Genomic DNA, 20,555 nt, shown 5'->3' with positions numbered 1-20,555 from the left:
ACAGTACAAACGTGGAGGCTGCGTTGCAGACCACCACATGGAATTATAGTTGGATCTGATATCAGCCCCCCTCGCTGAGTACAGACCCGGCAAGCTGACTGTTAGCGCACGCTAACAACCGGCTTTATGCTAAACTGTTATTTATGGGGCTTCATGTGCGCCGTTTGCCCTGAGCCGCCTTAGTGAAAGATGTTTTTCACAACCATAGAAAGAACAAATGTCATATAAATAGATACAAGCAGATGAAGAGAGGCATAAAAGTGAACTGTGCATGTGTGTCTGCAGCTGTGTCTGTGTAGGGTTGCTGATGTGTTGCTTGCCCACCGAATGTGTGTGTCTGTGTTTTTGTCTGGCATGTCATTAGGTATGCGTGCATATTGTGGTATTTTTGCACATATGTACCTGTGTGTGTGTATGTTTGGGAGGATTGTTTGTAGATTCTAGGATTCTCATGTGTGTATGCATCTTCCAGTGTATACTGTGTGTGTGTGTAGGTTTGCTGATTTCTGTGTATTGGGTTTTGAGTGTGTATATGGATTTACAATTTGCGTCTGAGTACATACATATACATACATATGCATACATATACATATGTTGCATATATATTACCCCAGATCCTGACAAGACCTAAAAACAATGTGTGTGTTTGCAGGTGTGTGTGCTTGCTGTGTGAGCATATGCCATGTTCATAGGGGGCTGTGCGTGTGTGTGACAGAGAGAGAGAGAGTGGGAAGGTGGGGTGTGTTCAGGTCCCCAGGCTCTCCTGCTCTGGTACATAAACACCACCTCCTCAGTGCCTGAGTGACTGAAGCCCACGGGGAGGCCACTGTCATTCGCTCTGAGGGGGAAAATAACTAATCATGACTCAGGGCCCAGCGCTGCCTGACTGCCGGGGTGTGCATGTGTGCGCATTTTGTTTTTTATGTTTGTGTGTCGTCCTCAGCCGCCATCTCATTCGCAGTCCGGCCTACCCTACCCACTTTAATTATACACGCCAGTCTAATAAACACAAAATAATTGCTTTTAATTCTTGATGCAGGGAAAAGGAATGAGAGGCTTTTTAAGGAGGGAAATTAAACAGGCAGACGCTGTTCACCCCGCAATGGATCAGTTACAGCGCAGCTCTGACTGATGAAGAAAATGCTGGCATTGTGGGCGAGCCAATCACAATTCAATTAAGCGGTGTAATTCTAATTGACTCTCATTAATGCTCTCTGAAAACGGAAAATGAAAAGGAGAAAAGTTTGCCGAAAAGTGAACTGAGTTCAGGGTATGTTGTCCACTTTAGTTTTGTGATGGGATGTTCACTACAAATGGGACAAAGACTTGTTCTTCTTAAGGTGTTCCAGAAAAAATCAAGTAAATAAGCCACAAAACAGAGTTGACAATGACCTAAGATGTGTTTCCATTAACCCTCAAATTGCACAGATTTGGGATTTTGACTAAAAACTCTCATGTATAACATGAACAAGTATTTTGGTTGACAAATGTAATCAAACGGCAATGGAAACAAAATACACAGATAGTCATGATGGTTCTTCAGGCTCATAACTCATCAAAGGTTGAAAGGGCAAAGTTTATCTCCAAAAAACACACCTGTGTTGTCTTCTCTTTGACAGTATGATGCCTAATGTGGTTCCTGCAACAGAAATAAACCTGCCAAAATCTAGAAGATTCTCGTGATCCGTTGGCATGATTCTTAGAATGACTTAACATGAGAGGAGAATGCACGTTTTCTGGTATAACATTGCTGAATTTAAATGTGATTGCCTAACTACCAGAATGACAAATCACACCTGAGACTCCAATACCCCTTATTCAATGCACTGGTCCCACAATGAAAAGTGAAAAGTGAAGTGAAAGTGAAGTGATCGTCATTGTCACTGTGAAGCACTGCAGCACAGCACACGGTGACACAACGAATGTGTCCCTCTTCTTTCAACCATCACCCTTAGTGAGATGTGGGCAGCCATGACAGGCAGTGTGTGGGGACGGTACTTTACTCAATGGCAGTTTGCTGTAGTCCTGCACATGTCCTGCACATTAAAAGTATTTTAATAAAGGAAGCAAACCAGTCAAACAGATTTTAAAAAGCAAGCACTTTAAAACACTTTAAAATCTGATGTTTTCCTGGACATAAAGAAGTATGGCACGATAGAGGCTACAAGAATGAACAGTTTATAGTTTATTAACACAAGTAGATTACTATTGCTGATACGGGGAAATATTGTGTGTTCCAATGTCACAGAAAAACCCAAAATAAAAGAAAAGAGAAAGAGGGATAGAGGAAGAGAGAGAAAAGAAGGTTGCTTGGATGAGGCTTGGACCTTCAGAAATAGAGAGAGAGAAAGGCCCAGAAAGCTGGGGGAGAAGAACCTCCGGAAGAGGAAGAGCAGCCCACAAGAGAAAAGTCTTTTATACTCGGCATTGGACTCCAGAAAAAGTCGCCACAGACCAATCAGGATTTCATGGCTCTGCTTTGCCTAAATAGATCATGACATCTCAAGCCATTTGCCGGCTTTTGACACCTCTTTGTTGAGGGAGGTTCGCAGTTTGAGAAAGACACATGCGGGGATCCTTCACGAAAGACAAAAGCACAAAATGTCATGGACCTGGAATTTTCCATCTCACACAGAAGAAAAAGAAGTACTGATCTCTTTATCCAAGCAGAGGAGCCTTTTCCATTTTAATGTAGTTCTCCCTGACCTGGACTGAAGTATATCGAAGGAACGTCTGCATGCCAGACAGCCGAAGCGAGCCACTGTTTACTCTGTTCCGTTTATCCTCCTCCGCTGCTCGCGGTCTGAGGAACGTACGCTGTGATCTCTTCACGTCCTCGTGAGATCTGGCTAGTTCTGCTTTCAGCGGCATATTATTTCCGCTTTGATTGGATAGGATTTAGCCTGTTCGGAGTATTTGAAGAGAACACTGTGTTGTCACAGGGGAGATGTAGACCTCCTCCCCATGCTTTTTCGATCTCTTTTCCTAATGAAGAATTGATCAGTGTATATGACCAAGAGGGCCTGAGACCCATTCGGATAAGTAATGTTCCCGCGGGGTTTAATATCAAGCTGTTCTCTGCTATTAAATTACACACTTTCATTTCCAAAGACTGTCTTCTGTGCCATTATGCATGCAGCATATATGGTTGTATAAGAAAATTGGTGCATGTATAAAGGCAAAAAACATTTTTTTTAATCGCAAAGGAAGAAATAAGGGCATTTAAGAGGCGTTTAGTGTTTCTGTGTGACCACCGTCACCACTTGACACCTCTGATGCTGCGGCCTGATGGAGTTGCCAAGTGTCCGGACGATGTAATCCAAGGCATCCCAAAGGTGGTCCATGAGGTTAAGGTCAGGAGATGAGGCGGATGAAGGCAGCAGCCTTAACCACAGCAGCTGTGTGTGGCCGGACACTGTCCTGCTGCAGGGCAAGATCGAATTGTCCTGCATAGTGAATGCATGCCTGCAGCGTGCCAGCGGCCTTCTGACTTGCATCTGATGCATTGACACAGCATCGTGTGCCGCATTTTTGTAGTGAATCTGAATATAACAGGAATTAGACAAGAAGTGGCGGGTAGATGATCTGCTCATTTTTTTATTTGTCCTAATTGCTTTGGTTTTCTCTTATTTCTCTTATTTCATGAATATACACACACACACAGTACAGGAGAAAAGTTTGGACATACCTTTTCATTCAATGTGTTTTTCTTTATGTTCATGACCATTTACGTTGGTAGATTCTCACTCATGGCATCAAAACTATGAATGAACACATGTGGAGTTATGTACTTAACAAAAAAAGGTGAAATAACTGAAAACATGTTTTATATTCTAGTTTCTTTGCTCTGATTACTGCTTGGAACACTCTTGGAATTCTCTCGATGAGCTTCAAGAGGTCGTCACCTGAAATGGTTCCCAGAGGTGTTTAGCACTTGCGGTCCAGCTCACCCCAAACCATCTGAATTGGGTTCAGGTCCGGTGACAGTGGAGACCAGGTCTCCACTTTTTATTAAGTACATAACTCCACATGTGTTCATTCATAGTTTTGATGCCTTCAGTGAGAATCTACCAACGTAAATGGTTCTGAAGATAAAGAAAACACATTGAATGAGAAGGTGTGTCCAATCTATTGGCCTGTACTGTATATAAAATAAAAACTGCATAAGACCCAACGCATCAGAGAATACACTATGCATGTCACGATGGAAGTGTTTGCTGTTGTAACGATTTGAGGGAGTTTTGCCCAAACCATGTTTTTGTTCAGCTGCTGGTGGATGAGAGATCAAAGATGGTCAGACTGAGCACATGAATTTAGAGATTTTATTCTGTTAGTGAGTGGGAGAATGCTTCCTGCAGCCAGGGTGACATCCAGACCATTACTAAATAGTGAAGGAAGCATTGTTGACCTCGGTGCTGTCCTCGGATCTGTCTGTTTTTCTTTTAGTCTGTTTGGCAGGCTATGAGCACTATAATACACTTTGGGGCTAGTTCACTTGTGTAAAGGTGTCCTTGTGCTTTACATAAATACATTGACAAGAATTTATTAACAAGAAAGAATTGCACTAGAAAGAAACAACTTGTTTTTGTTGGTGTAAAATTTTTTCTGTAACCCAGAGCACCCAGAATTTAGAAATTGAAGAGCACTTTTCAAGGATTGGCATCTTTCATACACCCTTTTTGGTAATTTTGGATTGTCTAAATCTGTGTCTGTGTCTGCCAATACAATACACAAAGTAGTGCAAAGTTTTGTGAGCAGTGTTGCCAGGTACTTGATTGTTTCTACCTACAATTTGCCTCTATGCACCAACACAAAACTGCTGAAACAGATATGTATTTATGCTCTGTGACTACGTAGCATAGTCAAATTAGAGTTGAGTTCCTCAATATCCTTTTTTGTCTCCAAAATATAAAAACAAAACTGCACAATCTGGCAACACTGGGGCAAAATCCTGCCTCCTCCCTCTCTCCTCTGTTGACTTCCAGTTTCTGTCACTACATCTGTTATAGACGTCGTGGGACCATGTCCACTACCAAACCAAACATGCATCTACATTAAAATAATTTAATTCAAGAATTCAGATGAATCACTGACATATCTGAACCCATCCGATGCAGAACGTCCTATATACTGCCTCAAAAATATACCCCTGTATAATGGTTGCGTGGACAATCCTATATTTCTGTAACGTGTACATTATGTGGGTTAGAAGGTTGAAAGGCCATGAGGACGAACATGTATGTATGCCATTTTCAGAAATGATCTCAGCCTAGCTCCCTCAGTCGCTTCAGAACAGGGTGGGGTGGAGGACAGAACGCCTGTCACTTGCAGTCTTTCTCTCCAAACGTTAATGGGCTGCCAGTGTGACCCGGCTGTGGTCGTTGTGTTTCTCAATTACTGTGTTTAGTGCCGGACCTAATGCAGCTGACCTCTATTTTCTAATGGAGAAAGACCTTTTAGGCGCACTCCAGACTCAAATCACTTTGGTCCTCACATGCACTCCCACACACGCGAGGACAAGCGCACACTAAGAATAGCTAGAGCCTCCTCATCCTCGCCCCGCACAGCCCAAGCCTTGAGAGCTCAGATCATGTGCCCTCTTGTCTGGTCTCGAAAAGAAATGGCCGGGAAGAAAGAATAAACCAACAAGGGGGAGCGCGGAAAGAATAAAAAAAAAGAAGAAGAATCTCGGCCCCCCAAGTGAACTCGAGTGAACCCGCTCCACTCTAAAGCACAATTGAAGTGGCAGCTTGCCCCCTTCATTTATTTATATATTTTATTTGCTGCTCCCTGAGACACAAATTCATCTTGACTGTCAGTGCGAGTTTGTTCACGGGGAGGGTGAGTTTTTTTTTTTTTTTTTTTTTTTTACTAAATGAATAGTCTACCTGTTCCCCAGCCCCCAGGAATTAACTAGCTCCTTTGTTTTTCGTGCGCTGTGACTCACGACTCGCGACTCGCTCGTTGCCCCGGGCAGTTAAATTTTCAACAAAGCAATTAGTATCCTTTTTGTTCTATTTTTGTTTATCATTCCCAGCACAGTGCTTTGAACACAGTAATTAAAAATTCATATACTTGTCAGAGTGAGCTATACTTGTATTATTAATATCAGACGATCAGGATGCTGTGTCAGAATTAATATTAATCGGGAGCACTGACACTGATATCGAATAATATGGATGAAAAGATGCTCGCTGCGTGAATGCCATGTGCTGCAGACAAAACTTTATAAATAACCTATGCCTCTTTATTATTAGTGCCACTTTATTATTAGAATCGTGCTTTGCAGAAGGTCTCCTTTTTGCTGTCACTGTTTTTTATTTCATATATATGTTTGTACTGTCGACAAATACATTTGATGTCCATATGTAGTTAAATAAGATCATTAACACTATATATAGGGATACGAATATAGGATAATCATAGTGTTAATGATCTTACTTAACAATGTATAGATGTCTAAGAAAATGTCATTATGTTGACTATCATTGGCTTCCACAAGGATGCCATCTTTGTTGGTTTGAGATTGCTGATTGCTAAATTGTCTTATGATGACTAGTTTTTTTATCAGCAGCATTTGATCACCTTCAATGCTGGTCGGCTTAAAACTATATTTATCTAAATGGAAACCCATGATTAAATGGATATATTTACTTGGATATTCCATGAGGTTCTGTTTTAGGACCATTAATATTTGGCCTGTACATATAGCCATCACCTTATTAAAGGGCATGAAAGCTGAATCAGATGATTAAAAAGCTTCCACAGATTTGCAGATGCTACTTAACTCTGTATATATTGCATCTGTAACACCCGAAACATATATTCCTGACTGACCCCACATTTCCTTTAGAGATTCCAAGGAGCTGATCCACATATTCGTTTATTCATGTTAGGACTATTACAGTCTTTTGTTCACAGCCGCATATTAGCTTGCTGAATCAGTGAGTGATTATTTGTGCTTTGATGTTGTGTGATCAGTCCCTAAGAAACCACTATGCCTGACACCCAGTTCAAACACATGTGATCTTTTAACGCTTTGAAGACTTATCTGGGACATGGATTGTGTGCACGTTTCAGTGGAGCTTCGAAATCCACCAAATAAAGTGGATTTAAGAAACGAAAGTCAGTTAAGGCAATATTGCCTTCAGCGGTGTTCACCTGGCCAGAGAAAGATTTATAAACTTGAACGCTGTGAACACAGGGTGGTTTTCTTGGAGCATGGCTCTTCCTCTGAAGCAGTATATGCAGTATATTTTCAAAGCAAAGCACGGAAAATGCTGTGTGCTCATTTCAGATTAGTAGTTTTCATGCCTCCTCAGATCTTATATATACTATTTGGTTCTCTTTTTATTTCCTGTTGACTCCTCAGAACCGTTTTGCAACCTTGCAGTCTTGTTATAATGCACCCTGTATTCTGTCAGCATCTGACAAGTCTCTCAGGGGACACTTCAAAGTGAAAATTCACACTTTTTTTACAGTACTTATCATTTTCCACAGCACAGAACCACACATCACAGACTGGGGGAAATCTACTATTCTAATATAATCATTTTGTTTTCTTGTGGAAGCTTTTGCTTGTGATTACTGATAGGTTGATCACAGACAGGTTTAATTTCACAGGAGAGCTGAATTTAAGGGAAACTACTTAAAGAGGTTGTTCCACATTATTAAGCATTATTAAGCAAGTTTTCATGCAGTTTGGGCAAAAAGAAGGATCTTTCTGCAGATGAAGGGTGTGAAATAGTATAAAACCCTGCAAAAGGAATGGAAACATTCAACATCTTAAGCAAGATCATCATTACTTCATTCAGATAAAGGCAAATCACAGACTGTTTCTGTCGGACAACTGCATTGTTATTGTCCCAAGAAGCTACTCCAGAGGTTTGCAGTTGGGCATAAAGCTGTGCACACAAGCAGAAACGTGGGCTCAGCGATACATGTTTTATTCACTGATGTATGTTGAAATAAGTGGCTGGATGGACAGCATCTGTTTCTCGGAGCATACCCATTTAAACGGGCGTACAGCATTAAAATGTGGCTACCAAAACTAATTTGTACATTGTCACTTGTGAATGTGTCCGTCAAGCTTAGTAGTACATCTTATTATATCAACATGAGTGGGAACATGACTGAACGAAGGCCATAAAAGTTATGATAATAAATTATGAAACAAAATGCAAATGGGGCGTATTAATGTCACTGGGGGAAAATGTGTTTATACACTATGGCATTAACAACTTCAGTTTTTTCAGATCAACTTGAAAGTGAAGTGATTGTGATGGTGAAACACTGCAGCAGATGTCATGGTGCACGCAACAAAATGCGCAAAATGTGTCCTCTGCATTGTCCTCCTTATCACCTTTAATGAGCAGTGGAAAGGCGCCCGGGGAGCAGTGTGTGGGGACGATACTTTGTTCAAGGGGACCTCAGTGGTATCTTGGCAGTTTGGGATTTGAATCCACAACCTTCTGATTACGGGTCCGCGTCCTTACCTGCGAGGTCTACCACTGCCCCTACAATCAACTTATCTGTCAATAAATATAAGTCAAGATGACAAGACGACATGATGTCATCTGCACATCCACAATCCTGGACATCATTCCCATATCCCCTGTCCTTTTCCATCCATACCTAATAATCCTCCTGTCGGCCTGGATCAACGGAAGGCAACAGGTTGAGTTCTGCGACAGGGCACATCGCTGGGAGGTGTTAGGTGTGGTGGAATGGTGGGAAAATGGGGCTAAACACGTGCTACTGTGCATGTTTACGGTCAAGACCCAGGTGTATGAGGCCCCTGAGGAGGATGACTGGAACAAGTCTGGAGCGAGTCTGTGATGCATATCTACTCACACTGTGATAAATGACCAGCCACTCGGAGCGGCTGAAGAAGGACTCCTCCAAGACTGTTTTGCTTAATTACTGGGCCTGCTAATGAGTGAATAGCTTTGATTAGGCCCAACGGGGTGTGCACGGCTTTTCGGTAACTCAGAAGACAAGGCACAGAATTGCAACATCTAGCGAATAGATTAACACAGAGAAATGCCATGTGGTGGGGATGCAGGAGAAGAAATGAAAAAAAGCCTAAACCTCAATCTGTGCAGCAGATGAGTTCACCAGGTACGCCGGGTGTCTCTGACCAGCTTGGTCTCTGAGGGATACGACCATATGAGAGAGAGTATTGGCTCAGGCTATTCTATGTGCCAGGCCAAAATCCATTCTGGCCTTGGTCATGTCAGGAAAACAGCGCACACATTTACAGAAGTCGCTTGCAAAATGGCAAAACAGGATCTAAATTAATCAAGATAATAACCGTGCATTAATGATAATTCTAGTGCTGATTGCAGTTGTTTTCATTATAACCACTGATCTACATGAAAAAGTCTTTATTTTAATTGGTTGTTAATTGACTGTGTCCCAATTCCTGTGTGATACACATGAAGAACACTGATTACATAAATGAATATCAACTTTCATGCAAGTTCTAGGCGGTAATTTATCGCCAGATGCTCTGTGATCCTTGATTCAACAAGAAATTTAAAGTGTGTGTGTTTTTTTTCTCTCTGAATTATTCAAATCAAGTGCACAGTGTCACAGTGAAATTATTTCAAAGAAAGGCATTTTTTATGATTTTTTTTTTAATAACCATCTCTGGCCTAACGATCAATGACGGAGAGGCACAAAGCTACGTAATTAAATCATGAAAAGTCGAAACCGGTGGCTCTGCCAAAGGTTAGCCATTTAAATTGTGTACTGTGGTCTGTTTAGAGCACCTTGGACACAGACATGCATGCTGACATTTCATGTAATGGAAAGAGCAGTGAGAATATTAGCCAGCCTAACAAAGTAGTCTTATTTAGTGAATGTCACAGTTGCTCAAACCTGTTGTTCAAATGCCATCATGCAATATATTCATTTTTTTCATGGTTTTGCAGAGAAAGTTCTTGTTCTCTGTCTGGTGTAATATGTTTCGTGGTGGGGATGGACTGTTGTCTTCATGAAACATGATTCTTTTAAAGCCCTTGTTCTCTTTTTTTGTTGACCTTCGTTGAAATTAATTTTCACCATGGCATGAAGCCTCTTTGGTAATTTTGCAATATCATGGGTGGCCAGAAGACCCCTGAGGACCCCAAACATCTGCTACCCAACCAAAGCAGGCTGGAGGAAACAATAACCTGGTCACTTTTGCGTATTTACAATGTGGCACAGCTACATGAGCCCTTGTAGATATTGCAGTGGACTGTTGTTGAGTGTCTCTAAAATCCCTCCTGTTTGATATTTGTTTTGAACAGAGCTGACGTTTTCCTGGATTTTCAACGAGTACCCAACATTTGTCAAGCAGGACAGCCGTCGCTTTGTGTCCCAGGAAACAGGCAACCTGTACATTGCCAAAGTGGAGCCATCCGACGTGGGCAACTACACTTGTGTGGTGACCAACACGGTCACTAAAACGAGGGTGCAGGGACCCCCCACCCCGCTGGTCCTTCGCTCTGATGGTGAGTATTTAAATAAAGTCGGCCATCCGTGTTGCCAGATAAATAAACTGGATAAATAAAATACACGTTCATTCTGAAAAAGAGTTTTTTAAACAAAAATATGTTTGGGTAACCACTGTATATGCTATTATATAATGCTGGGGGTCCACAGGGTTCTCCAGTGTCTTCACATATACCAAGAGCGTGCATGTGAGTGTGTGTGAATGCTGTGTACGCCCTGCAGCATGCTGGGTCCCCGCTCTATCCTGGGATGGGCTCCGGCATCTCTCTTTCTCTCTCTCTCTTATATATAAATTCAGACATGCACCTTTTTAAAAAATGGAAATAACATTGTTTCAGTTGTGTGAATAAATCTTAAACTAGATGGCATTTATTAACACATGAATGCTCAAAAGTTTGCATTTGCCATAAAGAAGGCCACTGGCCATTTTTTAAGGAAGAAAAACTTTATTCAAAGGTTAATCAGCTTGTTTTCTTGCAAATTGAAGATGACCTACTAGCATATGTTTTGCTGTTTGCTGCATGGCCTTTTCAAATGCTTCCTAATGAAAAGGTCATTGATCTAAACAAAATCAAATTTTCTTTCTGAGCCATGTTTATTTAGTTAGATTAGTTAGATCAACTGTTCTGTGGCTTTAAATAACATTTGTACCACTATATAACTGTACAAAAACGTTACATGATTCACTGAACACCATCGTGTCACATAGGAAGCAGGATTTTACGTTACTTTACTAAAATTGTGCAATATGATGCATTTTAATTTTGCAAATCCATACACAAATTTATGTCAGATGGGTGTCATGCCTTACATATAGCTGACCAGACTTCAGCAGATCAGGTTATTTATGCAACATTTTGGCAATTCTACACACAGTCCTGTGGCTTGCAGAGAATAAGTAATGTAGAGCAATACAAAGCATGCTTTCCAGCCTCACCTCATCCCGGCTAACCTTACAGGATTACAACAGCAAGACCTCGTTTAGAACTGAGAGCTGCGTTCGGCAGAGGTAACGCTCACTTGACATTGACTGAATAGTTTCAGCAGGAGTTTTAGTACAACTGATGAGATAACAGACACTAGGACTGGATGCCTGACTCGCCTGGCTGCGCCGAACATGTGTTGGGGGTAAAAGTGATCTCCCTCTCCCTCTGACTATCACCCTATGACAGGATCTTAAATAATTTGAGTGAATTATTTAACAATCAATTATATGTAGGAAGGTTTCTGTATGTATGTGTGTGTGTGTGTGCGTGTGTGAATATATATAGTCATTTGTAATAAAGTGGTAGCTACCCGAACAAAACATTATTGTGACTGCGCATATTCATTTATAAATGAACAAGAAATAAATATCTAAAGATTTCTTTATGGTCATATCTCACCTGGGCTTATGTCTTTACTCAATATCTCTGTTCTTAGCTTAGCTCTACCGCTTAGCTCCAATCCAGGCATTCATGCAGTTGGGCAGTGGTGGCCTAGCGGGTAAAAAAAAAGTGGACTCGTAATCGGAAGGTCCGAAGCCCAAACTGCCAAGGTCCCACTGAAGTGCAGATTGCCCACACACTTCTCTCTGGGCGCCTGTCATGGATGCCCACTGCTCAGGGTGATGGTTAAATGCAGAGGACACATTTTGTTGGGTCACTGTGTGCTGTGCTGCAGTGTTTCACAATGACAATGAGGGCCACCAGAACAGGGGATTGTCTTCAGAAACCTCCTGATGACTCCTCAATCCAGAGAGCACCTCCTGTCATGACAAACTGTCAGCGCTACTTCACTCTGCTCCAGTAGACTGCTTTATGCTACTTTAAAGAAATGCAAAGTCAACCTTGACAATTCCAGTACAATTAATGAAGCTGTGTTTATTAAAGTTTACAGTTTCTCGTTACATAAAGTCAATCTGTGTGGAATAAAACAATAAAAAAACATCTAAATTGAAAAAGCTGCTTGTTCGAACCCACCAGACAAGCCACCGCAACCTCTGATGCGTTCGCATTTCTAGGACGAGTTGTTCTTGACGTGGTCAAATCAATCACTGGCTTTTGTCTTTGAACTCGCTGTCTTCGTCCCGTCCGGCGTGATTGATGTCCGTTTCCCATGCTGCCTGTGTGGGCCCACCTTTTTAATTAGCAACCCACCCGATAAACAGGTGGACACCCATTAACGTGCGAGATAATACGCCAGCGGCGTATGTTCCAGAAGGACGGGTTCCACGCGATTGATGCGACCCGTGCGGCTGCTCAGCATTCTCAGATAGCGCTAGTTTTGACAAGATGGCTTATCTGAGAAAACACGCCTTAACAAGAGCACTTAAAGTGCTATAATGTAGGAAATATCCCATCTCCTGGGGAAACAGGTGGCGCTGCAGATACATATAAACATGTTTTGAGGCTGTGCCACGGAGTTTTTATGTTCTCCGCGCGCTGGTGTATGGGGAATTGCCTGGCTTAACCAGCACACCTTGTGGCGTGTTGCACCATATGTTAGCATGAATCACCATTACCAAAAATAACTAAATGCATTTTTTAAAAAAAACATCTGTTTTGAACCGTGATAGGATGCAGAAAGGGCTGGAAGGCGATAGGTCACCTGACCCGAGAAAACGCCGGTGGACTACATTCTCTTTATTTAAACGGCATCTGAAGAAGGAAGAAGCATAATGTGTCTAATAGTCTTCTTTGCCTTGCTTTTAGGCGCTAGAGCGACCGCCGTTCGGGTCAGGGGTGGCGGCAGAGGCGATTATGTTGACTCGCATCGTCTCTTCTCACCGCTGCGGCACTGCAGATAAGGATCTGAATTAGCTCTCACAGTCAAGCAGGCATCAAGATAACAGGCGACACACAAAATTAAAGTTGGTGTCTGTGTGTGCAAGTGTGTGTTTTTGTGCGCTGAGTGACAGGATGAGATTGTGGTTGCAGCAAGAGCCTGAGATTGTTTTTACCTTTTTCTTTTTTTTTTTTGGTTTCTAATGGCCTGCAAATCTTTTGAGAAGGAAACAGAAAAACTGGAATTGAAAAGCTTTTTTTTTGCGACACCATACCTTGCAGAAAAATGCAAGACTGTCAAATGATAAATCTTTTATAGAAAATTATTTCAAGCTATGGATTATGATAAAAACAGGTTGTTTGTGTGTGTGTGTGTGTGTGTTGGGGAAACAGCTACTGTGTTAGTTAAATGACATGTATGTGTGTCACTGGTGGGCTGGACATGGCGATGAAGACACAACAGGGGTTTAATACAAACTACACAGGACAAGGGAACATTAACACGCTGATGGTGACCAGACTTGAACAGGATAGTTTTATACAATTATATAAATATACACCAGGTGAACACGATCAGGGAACATTACACGAGACGAACATGAAACTCCGGTCCGAACTCCGAATCCAGAGTCAACCCCTGCTGGTCCGGATCATGACAATATGTCATGTAAAACTGAAATGATATACATTTATAATAATAATAGTGAAAGATTAGCATTCATGGCACCGTTGAATGGATGAACATTTTGGTTTCGGCGCACGTCTTTGAACCTGCATTTGATGTTTGTGTTCCTTACTGTAGGTATAATGGGGGAATACGAGCCAAAGATTGAAGTTCAGTTTCCAGAAGCTGTTCCAGCTGCTAAAGGTTCAACTGTAAAACTGGAATGTTTTGCTCTGGGAAAGTAAGTTTAATACCAAACCAAATCTAAAAAAAATCTAGAAAAAGTGTCATTGGTGCATTACTAGTTAATTAATATAATTTCTTTTGTTTAACATTGTTTTGTATTGTTCCAAATAGTACAATGTAATGCAATGTGTAATTAAATATTTAAGATAGATGACGGATTTTAAATTCTTTGTGATGATATCTCTCAAGCCTCTTTTAACCCGCACTGATTTTTCTACTCAGCCCTGTCCCCTCCATAACCTGGAGACGCACGGACGGTGTCCCATTTGCCAGGAAGGTGGATGTGCGGAAGACGATCGGCGTGCTAGAGATCCCCTACTTCCAGCAGGAGGACGCTGGGATGTACGAGTGCGTCGCTGAGAACTCCAAGGGGAGGAACACTGTCAAAGGCAAACTCCAGTTCTACGGTAGGTAAACACATGAATATTTGACCAGAGAAGAGCATCCTGCGTCAGATTCACTCAGCCCGGAAGCCTTCACATGACGACCAATGAAAAAGGCAAATAGAAAAAAAAACAGCAGAAAGCAGCTGAGCACAAAGCCGTCGGTTCTGCGTTCTACGCTCTAATGTTTTATCCAGATTAAAGCGGTGACCTGGATTGAGAAAATGAACTTGGAATCGACCTTGCTTCTCTGCATGGTATTTGAGGCAGATGGTGCCGGACGATTGACATCTGACGGTTAAATGCGGCTTGCTTATGCCCGAGGCACATATGTCGTGGAAATAATCTCTGGCGCAACATCTGGATGATCTGGGTACTGAAGCACGATTAGGGTCACTTTTTAGTGATATGATTTTCAGAGGTAATACAGTTTCAATAAGCCAGATGCAGATTAAAGGAAGAACTGATAATAAAATTGTGCTTGGATCTTAATCCTGTTCCTGGAGGACATCCTGGATTCATTATTCAACTACATGTTCCAGATTTTCTACACAAATTATTGGATTAAGTATACTAGTCTTGTTTCGTTTGTTTCTTTGGGTTGTCTTTAACTGTTATAGGACCAAGTTATTGTTCACCTCATCAGATTTAATGCCGTTCAAGGTCAAGATAAAATTGAACTTTATTGTCATTTCAGCTACATACATGTTAGATGTTACTTAGTGAAATGAAACAGAACCTGGTTCTACACGAACCTGGTTCTACATGTAACATTTAAACAAAGTTAGTCACGACAGCGAGCTGACAGGGGAGGGAAGTGCAGAGTCAGGACATTCTGACACAAGGATTTTATCAGAAACCAAAACCAGCGCGATGGCTGAAAACAGGGGAATAAAGGGGAGAACATAAACGAGCCTGCAGGCGTGTGGAGATTGCCAGAACTCAGAACACACTTTAACAGGAACAGGTCAAGTTCACACACAGAGTCCACGAAAATGTCGCCGCTGCAGAGAGGGCGGAGTCACAGACTTTTAACAGTTGTCTGGATTGACCCCAGCTGGCAACCTGACCTGGAGTCAGTCCTGACAGTTACATACTGACATAACAGACAAACCGGGCTGCATAAAGTGCCAAAACATGGGACACAGGCAGCGCAAGTATCAACATGTGGAAAACAAAGAAGGCAGACAGATGGCACCAAAAACAGTCAAATAAGTAACGGCCATTTTGGGAAGGGCCACTGCTAGACAGTTAAAGTAATCATATGGAAACATATACTGTTTTCCTTTTCTTCCTTTTTACATTGTAGAACGAGTCCATGAAATAACATGTGTACAAATATGTAAACAAAGCAAAATGTTTCACACTCGTGTCTTCTTTAAGTTAGTCGTTCTCTTGTGTTAATTATCATCTCAGGAAGCTGGTTATGATGAGGCAGTGTGCAGAGCAGTCCTGAAGGTGAAGACAGGCGACTGGACTGATTCTGATTCTTCGAACATCTTTTGACTGTTAGTCTATGATGAACCGTTTCTTTCTTAATGAGTCTGAAGCCCCCATTTCACATCACAGAAGCCTCACTGATTGTTTAATAAGTATAATATAAATCACTATATGAACCGTCTTTGACCAGATGTCGACGATGTACGGTTAGCATAACACCAAAGGATCCAGCAGAGTCTGGAGAGTCCATGAACACCTCACCAAAACACCAAAATGCCTTCTTTAAATTAGTCACACGTTCCAATATCCAAGCTGATGTTGAATCTTCTGCTCTTTGTTGTTGACCGAAGATTTAATATTCCCAGGGCAAATCCTCTCTTCTGTGAAAAAAAAAACCAAGCTAATATATAAAAATGAAGAGTCTTCCCTCTCCCCTGCTGCACATGTGGCTCCTAGCCATTCCGGTGAGAAGCATATTTAATATAGACTTTCAAATGAAGGGTCGTGACCTTTCCCGCTACACTGGTAGCCGTGCTGCAGCATTGTTCATACAAGACAGCTTCCTATTAAGTAAGGACCTGTGGGCAACAGACCACTGAGATTTATTCTCACTTACGGAGTCCTTCTCCACACTCCGCTCAGTGGCCCATATACAAGAATAGTCTGCGCAGGGCGCACTCGGCGTCTCCGCAGCCTCGTTGTCTCTTTGTTTATAGCCGTAGCTATGTGGGCCACGGGTGCTGCAGAGGGGGACGACAGGACAACAATATTTTGGACCAGCGGCGCGGACACATGCCTTGCGCCGCGCCGTAATGGTCCAGTTTTACGCAGGAGACGCTCTTCGCACTGCAGCTGGGCGCATGTGCGGACCTGTAACTAATCTGTCCACTTTTTTTAATCACTCCCCCCTCCCCTCCTCACCCACCACCACCATATATATGCTCTGCTGACGACATTTTTGTATTTACGGCCTCATCTCTCGGCCCCCGTCTGCGAGCCGCGGCCACTCGGTTCGATTGGTTTTCCGAGACAGGCTAGGCATCGACCATAAGTCAGCCTCTGTCATCAGCGCAGAGCATAGCTCATTCCGCACATTAAACAATTTGCTGTTATTTACAGCGACTCCTTGAAGCTGCCCCCTCCCCGCCCGCGCACCCCCTTATTACCCTCTCCTCGCGGTTGTAAATATGGAGCGGGATTAACGGCGGTCCAAGCCTTTTTCCGACGCCATTTCCGCAGGACAGGTGATAAAATCTGTAATCTTCTCCTTTTCAGGCCCCGCCCGGAACTGAGCCTGAGAGACATTGGTGGGCCGAGTGGGAGTACTGGGGGGGTGGAGATCAGATTTGCATCGTCACAAGTCCCTGCACTTTTAATGTTTCCTTGCTCGTAATTCAGATTCTTTTTATTTATTTCTGTCATTATTGTATGAAAAGCAAACATTAGCGTTGGTAATGATGAAATTGTAGGCGTGTGATGGCTTCACTCACCAACATCTTCATTTGTTAATGGTCACGGGGGCAAGGGGCTGTATGGAGAGCAGGGTACCGGGTACCTGCTTTCATGTGTGCCGCCGGACCGCCGAGTCAATAGACCTGCGGCAGATGAGGGATGAACTGAACGGCCCTGACAGAAGCAGAGAGAGAGAGAGAGAGAGAGAGAGAGAGAGAGAGAAAAATGCTTGAATGGGGGTCTTGAGAGGTGGAGCGGATGAGGTACAGCCTACAGGGCGGCTGTAAGACCGCACCAGCGAGGATGTGATTCTAAATGACTGCCGATAATGGAGTCTCCGAGTACTTCTCCAGCTCCATCTCCTCTGGCAGTTCAAAACACACACGCACGCACACTCCATCAGACCCCTCCCCCTTCCACCACACACACACACATATTAACTGTGACACATTGGTGTATAAAGACAGTCGGCTTCATCATTCGTCAAGTCTTAAGAGAAACACAGTCAAGGCCTTGGTGCAGCTCTCCAGCTGAACACGGTTCTGCATTAAGAGGCGTTATGTTGCGCAGAACTCTTGCTGACACAGGTCAGGAAATGAACATTAACCTTTGTGCAGTGTAATAAACAAGAAAAAGAAAACGTATAATTTTTCCTCATCTCATCAGGGGCACGTAAATGATGTTCCCAGTTTTTCATAAATAATAAATCATGAATGACTGGGTTTGAATTTAAAGGACAGGAATCAATGCGGCTCATGTATAATTGAACCATTCTTTACTTTAGAGGGGTTGGGATGTGAGGGTGTTTTATGATACCGGCAATGAACTTACATTATGGGCTCAGTTTATAAAATATGTGACATGTGGGGCTTATTTCCTAATGTAACATGGAGTATATCTATGACAATTTACATAAATAAATGGATACATTTTTTTTTTTTTTTTAAGGGAGAATGGGAATGAATTTTGTTTTGTGAGCTGATTTCAGGCAGCCAGTACGAATTGTGGTGATAGCAGTTTCAGACTGTGACAGTCACCTTAAATATCTGAATCAGTTTTATGATAAAGTAATCAGATTGAAATAAAGTGTAGAATCAGATTGAAATAAAGAATGCTCGCTATATATTTAATCAAGAATCGCTGATGCCGGAGCTACCGTGTGGACCTTTTTGGAACATTGAACATTAAAAACCTATGAACATTGACTGTGATCTTTTTTTAATCAATTGAACGTTAAACTAGTTCTTGTTCAGTGTGAACTGGCACCGTGTCGATGCACCATGGATGCTACCAAACCAAACCTGCAGATAGATTACCAATTCTGAAGGACGTGTCCAAAATGTCCCACTATGGATGGTTTCTGTTTCTCTCTCAACAAGGAAACATCTGCAGCATGCCCACCTTCTTATCTTATCCTGCGAAAAAAAAAGAATCCACCTGTCATAATGACTGTTTTGGGGGGTTGTAAAATGTCTCTTCCTCTTTTTTTAAATCACAGCCCCTCCACAATTGATCGAGAATCCCCAGGATGTGCAGAAAGCCATCGACGAGTCACTGGTGTGGGAGTGCAAGGCCACGGGGAAGCCCAAGCCCATGTACAGATGGATGAAGAACGGGCAGAGTCTGGAGCCGGAGGAGGTCGGTGTCTCTCACATGAGCGGCTCGGGCTCTTGCATCATCTCGCTAAGTGTCCCAGGGGACAGGAGTAGTAGAGACTTCAATTTAAAATCTAAAAAAAGGCGCCCTAACGAGATTACATGCCGCATGCTTTTTTTTTTTCCGTCTCCAGATTTGACAGCCTTAGCTGTTGGTAAAGTCACAATTAGTAAAATTTGATTAAAGCTCCGTTTGGACTCAGTTTGATGTCTTGCTGGGTTTTATTTTTTCACAGCTCCCGTGCAGGCATCTGCATCCTGTTCTTAAAAGCTGATGATGTAAGACCCGTGGTAATCTTGTGTAAAATCTCTGCCTAGATCCCGTCAATTAATCCAGCCGTCCCTCCAGGGAGGAGAGAGCGGGGTGAAAAAAAAGAGAGAGAGAGCTCATAAACATGTCTGCCACTCTCTCTCTCTCTCTTTCTCTCTCAATTTCGCACCACAATCTATGGCTTAGTGTCATATTTATTTATTACATATTTATTTGTTTATTAATTTATTTACCTAATGGTCCAGGCCAGCTTAGTCTTCCACTCTCGCATTAGCGAAGTCGTTCATTACGGCTTGTGTGTATTAACTCAGCGCCCGTGACTTTCAGCAGCGCCGGGTTATTTGGGGCGAGATTGATAGAGAGCAGCTTGCCGCAGCTTGCGTGTCGTAAATAAACCAACTCTTATGTTAATTTTTCCTTCATTAAACAAAATGTTTGCAAACTATGCGGGCGGTATTGATCCATCTGCGGGCGTGGTATATGTATAAGGAACGAGCGAGGCGTGGTATAACCGCCGGCGGGCAGAGTGATCTGGGTATCGCATAATTAACAATCTGTCACGTCTATGGCCGGGTGTTACAAATGTGAACATATATATATATATATAGAACTAGGTCTGTGGTCAACCATCTGTTTAGCTGTAAAATTTGAGGCATGAATTTTGTTTTTGATGATCAAGTTGTTTTTATTGTGTGCAGTCTGGCACTGTTGTTTGATTTTTTTAAGATGAAAAGCCAGCACATTCAGCCATTTGCAAATGTGACTACACACACACACACACACACAAACACACACTGGTGGCCAAAAGCAACATCAACATTTTGCACATTTCAAATCATTGTGAGTGAATAAATTAATCAGCAGGTATTACATCTTTAAATGTCACCATATCTGAGTGCAGCTTAATCAATGCAATAAAGGTCAGTGGCGTGGTGAAAGTCGGAGCACCAGACGTATGTCATTTGTTCTTATTCATCGCAATTAATCAATGGCGGCACATTCACTCCCATTTAAGCGTGGCACATTTCTGTACCTGTTCATTTCATCCAGGACACGTTCAAGCCGACCAGGTGATGAACACCCTGATTAATGTTACTTATGATGCTCTTCTCCCACTATATAACTATAATAACCATCATAACAATAATCACAATAACTTATTTTGTTTTGAATTGCAGAAAT

The 20,555-nt window shown here is 42.3% G+C and overlaps 1 protein-coding gene across 3 annotated transcripts in view; it reads left to right on the top strand.

Moving 5' to 3' along the window:
- The window catches only part of cntn4 (contactin 4), a 133,292-nt gene that overhangs the window by 73,158 nt on the left and 39,579 nt on the right, over nucleotides 1-20,555 (top strand). For all 3 annotated transcript variants that reach the window (XM_028999141.1, XM_028999139.1, XM_028999140.1), the window contains exons 6-9: nucleotides 10,293-10,496; nucleotides 14,065-14,167; nucleotides 14,395-14,579; nucleotides 18,946-19,085. In XM_028999141.1, the coding sequence (XP_028854974.1) occupies nucleotides 10,293-10,496; nucleotides 14,065-14,167; nucleotides 14,395-14,579; nucleotides 18,946-19,085 (632 nt within the window). The remainder of the gene's footprint in view (nucleotides 1-10,292; nucleotides 10,497-14,064; nucleotides 14,168-14,394; nucleotides 14,580-18,945; nucleotides 19,086-20,555) is intronic.

The sequence above is a fragment of the Denticeps clupeoides genome, chromosome 12, assembly GCF_900700375.1.
Source record: "Denticeps clupeoides chromosome 12, fDenClu1.1, whole genome shotgun sequence".
NCBI classification, from domain to species: domain Eukaryota; kingdom Metazoa; phylum Chordata; class Actinopteri; order Clupeiformes; family Denticipitidae; genus Denticeps; species Denticeps clupeoides.
The sequence above is the reverse complement of the archived record's forward strand: the minus strand, read 5'-3'. Positions and strand labels throughout refer to the sequence as shown.